Source organism: Furipterus horrens, unplaced genomic scaffold, assembly GCF_987537825.1.
Source record: "Furipterus horrens unplaced genomic scaffold, mFurHor1.1.pri manual_scaffold_4, whole genome shotgun sequence".
Taxonomy (NCBI): Eukaryota; Metazoa; Chordata; class Mammalia; order Chiroptera; family Furipteridae; genus Furipterus; species Furipterus horrens.
In genome coordinates, this window is record NW_028327174.1 from 49,813,724 (window position 1) to 49,822,869 (window position 9,146).

A 9,146-nucleotide genomic window follows, 5' to 3' on the forward strand; every position below is an offset into this window, starting at 1 on the left:
AGATAATCACAGGGGAAACAACTCCTCCCCCCAGAAAAGTTTGGGAACCATTGATAATGCTTCTAGAGGAGTGGTAAGGAGAGAAGCAGACAGGCATCAGGAGCAGCAAAGGGAGTGAAATATGGATGCAGAGCACAGAAAACATTTACTGAGTGCCTGCTCCACACTAGGCACATACACTGACCTTGTCAACAGTCCTATCAGGGAAGTATCACTATCTCCAGGTTGGCCTGACTCTCAAACCATGCCTTTTCTCCAATCCTAGTTGCCTATTTTGTTGATAAAAAGAGGTATTGCAATTGGAGATGCTGTGTGACCAAGTGAATATGCCTTCTGGGCCAGCTTCCTGGAGATAATACAGTTTGCTACTTGCAGGCAGGTGATGAATTACTATTACTATTTTTTTTGAAGCTGGAGAGGCTCCAGAAGACAAGGAAGGAAAATGAGGGGTGGAAGGGATGTGTGTGAGAGAAAGATGAGCCTCAGTCCTGGGCTGATAAGATGTAGTTTAAGGGAAACCTTGTCCTCAAATATCTCCTTGCCCAACTTATTAATCTACTGGGAATCAGTACCATTATGGTTTTATGTCTTAAGAGCTTGTTTTCAGCAGACATTTAAGATCTATGCATTTCCTGGGACAGGTAGTAAAAACAAGGAGTCCATCAATAAAAAAACACTAGTTTATCAGATTAGTCATCACCTTAAGTGACATGACTGAAGGGCATCAGGATCTGGCAGAATGTGACAAGCTCAGGTTTAAAAACAAAGTAGAAAAGGTCCATCGCTTGAAGTGCATTCCTGAGGTAAAAATAGGCACCTGGTGTGGATTGAGGAAAGGTGGGTGGAAGGGCACTAAAGGTAAAGGTAAATTTAGTCACTTCCAAAAGTTGCCTTTACCAAGCATCACCTGAAAACCTAACTATGCTTTCACCTTCAGACATTAACTCAAGGGTCATAATGGTGAAAGAGATGAAGAGACAACTAGGATGGGCATGGAAATCTGAACAACTGCAGGTAACAACTATACGTCCAGCTTCCAGGAGCCACAGAGGTAAATAAGGCACTAGACATGCTTTAATGCCACAGTTTGGAAGGGCATTCTCAAAGACAGGCAGATGAGCCTCTGAAAAGCCCGACGCCCGTGTCTCAGCCCCGGCAGCTTAACAAGCCCCAAGTCCCACGTACCATCTCTTGACGCCTGCAAAAAGGCTCTTTTGCGCCGGCCCAGTCCACCCATTCCACAGATACAGTGACAATTTAAGATTGCGCGAGAGGTCGGCGCTCCTAACGCCAGCGTTGGTTCAAGGGTCACCTGTATACAGTTCCCGTTCCTTTGGTCTAGAAGGGAATTGGTCCTGAAGACCACCAGAGGGCGGTGTATAGCAGGGACCCGGCTGCTGGGAAGACACAACCACAGCAGGGAAGGGCGGGCTCCGGGTGGTCCCACCCTCCTCGGACCATCCCCCAGGTCCTAGGCACTCCGCGTCTAGTACAGTACAACTTCCTCAGACCTCCCATTCCTAACTCAGGGACACCGGCCTGCCTGGATCCCAGGTGTCTGCTGTGTTGGAAGCCAAAAGTTCCAGAAACACTCAGGCCAAGGAGGCAGAGCAGGCAATAATGGGAGAGGGGAGAGAGAGAAACAGTGACGGAAGCCAGTGGAAATAACCAGGACAAGAGATCAGGAAGGGTGCTCGGGTTGTAATACCCATATGCCCTGGCTTGGAGCTTCTATTTCCCCCCATATATCAGGGCTGAAGCAGTTCTCCGCCATCACTGCCCTTCAGAAGGAATAGGTTCCAGCCTTCTTTTGTCCCAGTTCTTTGTTTTGACCAAGAGTGTGGGGATAATCAGGTACGACTTACCGTAACTAGGAATTCCGACGGGTCAATGATATACCAGAAACAAACAAACAAACAAACAAAAACTTCGGTTTCATCCAGACCCCACACCAGTGTAGAAGGGGGCGAGGCTGATGCTTGGCATTGAGGGAGGGACCAGGACTAAAGGCTAACAATAGGGGGCCAGAATTATTTGAGTATCAGTACCCACAATAGTCTCAGCCTCACCAGAGCCCCTATGAACAGAGAAATGATGCCTATGGGCCCTCTCACCCCTTGGACAACTGGCCCCTGCAACAGCCGGTATACTCCTATAACCAGGCGGGAAGAATACTGTCTTCTCTGGGTGGGAAAAGGGACCAACAGCCTAAAAAAGGGCACAACTTTTGGGGTCTCTTGCTGATCGATTAGGGCGTCCACTCTGAGGGGAAGAAGCAAGACAGGAAAACCTGCTGGGGAAGGAGGGAAGGAAGGAGGATCTAAGGTATTGATTCTGGGTGTGTCCCCTTTCTGGAGGTAAATCACCCTCGAAATAGAGATATTTTCCAATAATCTCCCAGAAGCTTTCCCTTTATTAGCCCACCTGTAGGAAAATGTCAGACGTCAGATTGGCTGGCTGTGTAAGATAGTGTTAACGTCGTGTCCCAGTCCCTCATCTTGCCAGGCTAGGCAAGCAGATCATTATATTATGATTTATAAATAGAAAATAAAATAAAATAATCGGGTAGGGCTGAGGCATTGGGGAAGAAGAGGCGAAATAGTTTTTGTCAAGGAGTACCCACTATCAACCGCACCTACCTAGGATTCGGGACCACCTTTTCAGTTGGAGGTTGCCCCTAAAGTAGGCATTCCCGTATAGCCTCCATTTTTCTCCCTATCCCTCTCTTCCTCCCTCCCAATTAACATCATCCTCTGCCCACGTCCCTAGATCTCAGCCTCCAGCCCCTAGCCCTCGTTTCGGTGGGTGCCTCGAGGTTTCTATGCCTACAGCGCTCATCCCAGCAGCTCCTCCGCCAATCTATAGAGGAACCGGGAGTACCAATGCATGCCAGTGGGCTGCACCGCCCCACCGGGAAGCAGCGCCCCTAGCGCATGCAGCAGGCGCAAAGGAGCAAAGGCGCGGTGCGCCCACTGGTGACTCTCCAGAACCGCGTAGCACGAGGCCAGGACGTCATTAACCAGCAGAGTCCCATGCGCTGTGAGCGGCGCGAACACGCCCACAGCTTCCTCTCGAGCCACCCGGGCCACACGCGCTGGCCGAAGCGCATCCCCACCAGGCGCCAGCACCGAGTCCCCCGCACGCAGCCGGCGCGCGAACACGGGTGCAAAGTCGCCTGGTGCTGGCGCCGGCCCTCGAGCGGCAAACACTAGGTGCCAGGGTGTGAGCAACAGCTTGCGCGGGGGCCACTCAGTCTCCACAGCCACGAAAGAGGCCCGTCGCTGCAAATCCCGGTCCAGGAAGAGCAGCACCGGCGTTGGCACCACCCGGCCTGCCGAGTCTGCCGCCAGCACCCAGTCCCCGCGATGCAGTTCCCGCAGCCCCTTCCGCTCGCCACTCCGAAGACGCACGGTGGCATTTCCCGGAAAGCAGCCGCCGGCCCTGACCGCCAGTGAGTTATCTGCAGGGAACAATCACAGAGAGGATTGGATGAAGACTGTTAGTACAGATTCTTAAAGACGTAGGTCAAGCCCAGAACATACCTCACCAGTCCCAGCACAACTAGTTTCCCACGGATCTGGTCCCAACCTGGGCAGAAATGTTAGTGTAGTTTATAACACTAACGCCCACGTTGGTCACCCCTAGAGTCTCAACAGGGCTGTGCAGCCCGTTTCCTGGAGAGAGCCCCTTTGGGCAGACCTCACCACCCACCCCCTACTGTACCGGCTTTGACCGACACGTGGATGTGGTTGCGGGACTCGTAGTAGACCCAGTCGAAGCCGGCTTCCACCGCCAGGCGCGCCAGCAACCCATACTTATTGCGGTCGCGGTCGGACGTGGTGATGTCCAAGGCACGACCTTCGTAGTGGAGTGAGTCCTGAGCATGGTGGCCATCCTCGTCCCAGCCCTCGGTCACCCGCAGGCGCACTCCGGGCCACATGTTCATCACAGCAATAGCCAGAGCGTTCACCCTCTCCTTACAACGCTGTCGGGGAATAGAAGAGTCAGTTTCCTCACTACCACTACCACCACCATGGGGGCAAAAGGGACCTGGATGGAAGGGTCGATTCTTGTTTTCCCGGTCCCCACTCCACTCCCTCCCAGCTTTTGAATGCCCTGGGGAAGTGAGAATCTGCATTAGGTGTAGTCGCCAATCTGCACTCCTTTCCCAAAGCATCGACGGAGAACCGTGGGGTCACATCTGAGGTTGAGAGGGGGCGCCTATACCTAGCTCTTTCCCTATTTTTAATGCCTGCCCCTGACCCCTGCCCGTTCTGGGGTCTCGGCTCAACCTGGGAGAAGGCAACAGTTGAGAGGGCGGGTTTGGAAACTTGGTCAGGGAGGGGTTGAGCAGCCTGGCTCCGCAAGAGAAGCCCCTGTTTCAGCCTGGCCCCCCACTGCAAGCCCTGGCTGCCCTTCCTCTGCTTGATTCATCTTTTGTTTCGTTGCCTTCCCTGGCACCGGGCATCGCTTACTTCCTTCCTTCCTCCTCCTCCTTTCGGCCCCTAGCATTAACCCCTTCATAGGGCGAGTGCCCCCCACAGAGGTGCCCTAGCGGAGCTGTGCGGGATCAAGGCTGCTAGAAAAAGGATTGGGGTGGCGGGGGCTGCATGAAGTACAATGGCCATTCTCCGGGATGACTTAACCAAGCGAGAATCCCAGGCCGAGGCCAGGGACGCACCCGGGAGAAGCGGACTCAGCAGCTCCATCCACAAAGGCGCTTTTCAGACACCCCGGCTCAGGGAGAGGAAAGGGCAGAAAGCCGCGCCCCTCCGCACGCCCCCCTCCCCATCCCTGCTCCGGTCCATCAGACCCCTCCCCCAGCTCAGCCAGCCCTCTTGGTTCCAGCTTAGGCTCTGCCAGCCCTGAGAGCCGCCATCTCTCCATCTCTGGTCCAGATGCAGCCCAGAGAGGCGTAGGAGTAGCACCTGAGAATAGCCGGAGCTGCCCTTGTGCAGATCTGGGGGGCCCCCTGCAGGGTGGGAGTAGAGAGGAGGAAAAGCAGCATCGTCTGGAAGCCTGCACTGGGGGAGTGAGACCACGGTTATCTTAGCCGCTCCAATTTGGGAGGCAGAGACCTTGGCGCGCACCATCGCACGGACAAGGCCGGAGGAGGCGCAAAGAGGACAGCTTCCTTTTCTTCTCCCCGCCCAACCTCTCACCTCGGACTTGGTTTTCTCTTAACTGCCAAAGGGACAATCCCCCCCTCCCCCCGCCCTTCTTGCAGAGTCTTCTACACCTCCACAGGGTTGGAGAAGAGGGGAGGGGAAGGACAGAAAAAGTGGTAGCTCCTTCCAACTTTTTGTCGTTTTGTCCCCTATGGAGGCCTGGAGGCCTTGACCTGCGGGGGCAGCAGCCCTTTTCAGAGCCAACTCAATGGAGGCCTTTTGCAGCCAGGGTGTGGGAGATAAGCAGGACCCAAAGGGTTCCCAAGCCTGTCAGAGCCCCTCCTAGGCCTGTCCCTTGTTCTTCCCCCTCTGCTGCAGGTGGCAGCCAGAGGAAAGGGCCATAACATTCCATGACCAAGGAGGGAAGGAGTGTCCCCTTCCCAATCTCTGGGTAGGAGGAAGGCTTCAAGACAGGAACAAGAAGGGATTCTTTCTCTTCTGGACAGGTTTTCCTAACAAAGTAACTTGGAAAACTATAGTAATTAATCAGAGGAAATACGTACCCCTTCCTCTCCCTCCACCTCCTCACTCCATACACAATTAGGTGGTGTAATGGAAAGTGTATAGGGCTTAGAATCATGAGCCCTGAATTCTAGTCCCAGCCATGCCACTAATTAGTTTTACGACTTTGATTAAATCACTTTTCCTCCTGGGGCCCAGCTCACTATAAAGTGGGAGGGGGTGATCGTGGAAAAATGTGATCTCCAAGTTTCCTTCCAATTCTGACATTTGAGATCACTGGCAGGAGGTGGTCCTTCTAAGGCATTGCTCACCTCTCCCAAGGTTGGTTAGGTTCTGGTCTGCAGCAGATGCTCAATATGTGGTAGTTGAATTTATTTTAGTTATTTAATCCCAAGGAAAGCCCCTGAGCTAAACTGAGTTTGAGGGACACAGGAACCCTTGATTCTTAGGTGGATCTATCTGCCCTTCCCACTGAGAACTGCTTTTCACCCCAACACAATTGTTTAGACTCTAGAATAACCTTGCCCTGCTTCTAGGATGCCTCCCCCATGTCAGCCCCTCCTCAGGTAGATGGCCCAGTGACCTGGCTCTTGGCCACCCTATTCCAGTCCCCTTCAGTTTCTTTGGCTCACAAAGCTTTTCCACAGAAGCCAGGCTAAGGGCATAGCTTTCTGTCTGCTGCCTAGCCAGCTCCTGGCCCCCAGCTCACCCCAGCCCTTCCTGCCTGGCTTGGTAGCTGACCCCCGGTCCACGCCTCAGCCATTTCCCGTCTCGCCTGCCGCCATCCCCCTTTCCCCGCCCTCACCCTTGAAGTCTCTCCCAGCTTCACTCTCACTAGTCCCTCCTCCCTCTTCCCCTGTTCTGATCTCTCCTGATCACTCAGTCCAACCAGCAAATGTTTTATTTTGGATGGGGTGAGGGAAGGTCTTTGAGATTTAGGTCTCTATAGATAAAGCCCAGCTCACCCTCCTGGGCTGCTATAGGAAAGTAGAGAAGTTGGCAGAGCCCTGGCGCAGGTGAGGAGAGACCCACCTTACCTCAGTCATCAGGCGGTCTGCGCCACTGTTCTCCTCATCTTTGAAGATGATGTCGGGATTGTAGTTGGGCACCAGGTCTCGGAAGCGCTCTGAGCCCCTTGTAACCATCCCCTCGGCCGGCCCACTGGCGCCCAGGGTTCTTTCGGGCACGCTGGGCACAAATTGCTTGTAGAGCAGCGGCACAAGCTGCTTGCGCACGTAGCGGCGCCGGCCAACCGGCCCCCGGCCCGGCCCGCAGCTCTGGGTTGGCAGTACCAGAAGTGCCAGAAGTGCCAAGCAGCACAGGGGCACCAGACTGAACAGCAGAGCCATGGATGCAGCGACTCTGGCCAAAAGAGAACGTTCTTGTCCTCACCAGCTCGCCCAGCAGTTGGACATTCCCCCGGTACCAGAGAGCGCAGCAGGCAGAACTGCCCCCAGAGTGCACTAGAGCTCTTGTGGCTCTGCGCACCTGGCTGCCACTAGCTCTGCCTACATGCCCCCCGGGGGTCTGGAACCTGCTACTGACTGGCCATCATAGCACGGAAGGGGGGTCGTGGGTGAGTGCCAGCTCAGCCTGGTTCTGCCGCCAGGCTCCGGCGCTGCCACAACGCCCAGGCTCCGCCTTAAGTGGCCCTTGGCCCCGCCCCCTGTCCAGGACCGGACCGCCCCCTCCCACCAGGGCGGGGGCTCTGGCTGGTCACCATGGTCCAGTTTGAGAATGAAGTGTGTCCCATCTCAGAAACAAGGCAGTTACCTGCTTAAGAAATTCTAGTAGCTTTCGAGTCCTTTGGCTGCCTGGCCTAAGCTTGGCACCAAACCCCCTCCTGAAACTTGAATTTGATCTTTGCTCTCTCAAAGCCTATCCTGACTGGCCATATTCTCTGTTACCACCCAGGAAGTATTGGTTCCACTTTCTGTCCAAGGCCAGCCAAGCTCTTTGGGCATACACACAACCAGAGCCTCCCTTGTCTATGGTTCTCCCCAAATCTCTGCTATTTCCATCTCTCTTCTTCAGCAGTAACCATGACTAGAAGTGGTAGGTTCCAGGGGACTATTTTCCCTAGTAGCATTGCAGCCTTCTGCTGGGAGCTTCCACCAGAATCAGGAAAAGCTTCATAGTTATACTCTGGTTTAGCACTTCAAAAATTGGTCTTTTGTCATTGTCAGGCACCCAACTTCTTTTTCAAATGAATAGCTTGTCAATTGGGAGTTATTGGAGGGCAGTGAGTACTTAAGTCTCTAACAGGTTAATGATCGCTTTTTAACTTTCATCTAGCCTCTTCTCTAGCTTCCTACCTATCTGGACACCCTGGGGCTCTGCTTCCAGACACTCAGATTTTATCTGAGTTTGAGCCTGGGACAATTTACCCATCAATCTACTATCCTTTAGAAATCAGTTTCTCTAAGTAGCCTTTTCACATGTCCTAACACTGCTCACCTCTGTGCTTCCATGAGAACCAGTAATTAGCTACCATCCATTGTGTTTTGGTGTTAGAATTATGCCACCCTTACTCGACAAAGCAATTAAGCACAAACTTAGCATGTAGCCCATGGTTAACTGCCTGGCCTATCTATAGTAAACTGCTCAGCAAATATTCATGGCACCTATATATTTTTTTATTTTGATATTTTATAATCAGCCCTCCTGCAACTCCATAGCTAGCACTCACAGCTTTGTGTTTATTAGAAAAAAAGCACCCCTTCCTCAAGACACCTGCCATTTGCAAGAAAATAGTCATAGTAACTATACTTAAAGACTATGAGGTGAATGGTGGCCGTAAAAGTTGTACAATGTACAATCTGTGTAATCCTGAGCAGTTTGTCCCTAGCCCCAATGTAGCAGAGGGCTTGCATAGTATTTAAGGCACCGATAGCCTCTGAGGTAGATCAGAAACCTTTGTTAGCCATTTTTTACTCCACATCCAATAGTCAAGTCAGGGAGGACAGGGTTGAGGGTGTATGCATGTACAGGAGGAAGTTATCCTATTCCTACACCCATGTCTACCTATCCCTAATAACCAAGGCACAGAAACAAGGCCATGGGCATAAGGAAGAGTCAGGAGGGCAGCCAGCTCTAGGTTGCCTAATTGTGTGGCCTAACAATCAGACCTAAGTCCCCAAAAGACATTAAGAATGCAGATGAAAGCCCTGGCTAGTGTGGCTCAATAGATTGAGCACCCGCCTGCAAACCAGAGGGTCACTGGTTTGACTCCTGGTCAGGGCACATGCCTGGGTTGCAGGGCAGGTCCCCAGTTGGGGGGCTCATGAGAGCCAACCTCACACTGATGTTTCTCTCCCTCTCTTTCTCCCTCCCTTCCCTTGCCTCTAAAAATAAATAAAATCTTTTTTTTTTTTTTTTTAATTCAGATGGAGGGGGAGGAAAAGGGAAAGGATGGTGGACAGGAGTCCTGTTTCTTTCAGTTGACAGACTCAGGACTGAGGAGAGCAAGGATGTTCAAATAGACAGAGACAAACCCTTAAAAAAACAACAACAAAG

The 9,146-nt window shown here is 52.6% G+C and overlaps 1 protein-coding gene across 1 annotated transcript; it reads right to left on the reverse strand.

The window, feature by feature from the left end:
* Positions 1-682: 682 nt before the first annotated feature.
* DHH (desert hedgehog signaling molecule) lies at positions 683-7,234 on the reverse strand. Its single transcript, XM_090275540.1, has 3 exons — positions 6,668-7,234; positions 3,724-3,985; positions 683-3,460 (listed from the first exon to the last, which is right to left on the reverse strand). Exons 1-3 carry the CDS (start codon positions 6,977-6,979, stop codon positions 2,835-2,837), a joined length of 1,200 nt encoding a protein of 399 aa, XP_090131666.1. The 5' UTR covers positions 6,980-7,234; the 3' UTR covers positions 683-2,834.
* Between the last annotated feature and the right edge of the window lie 1,912 nt (positions 7,235-9,146).

What these genes read in the sequence shown, in the direction of transcription:
- DHH (XM_090275540.1), bottom strand. Translation starts at nt 6,979, where the DNA reads ATGGCTCTGCTGTTCAGTCTGGTGCCCCTGTGCTGCTTGGCACTTCTG. An exon ending in CAGACCGCCTGATGACTGAG is followed by an intron (nt 3,986 to 6,667) that starts GTAAGGTGGGTC and finishes ATTCCCCGACAG; the next exon opens with CGTTGTAAGGAGAGGGTGAA. An exon ending in CCACGTGTCGGTCAAAGCCG is followed by an intron (nt 3,461 to 3,723) that starts GTACAGTAGGGG and finishes TGTTCCCTGCAG; the next exon opens with ATAACTCACTGGCGGTCAGG.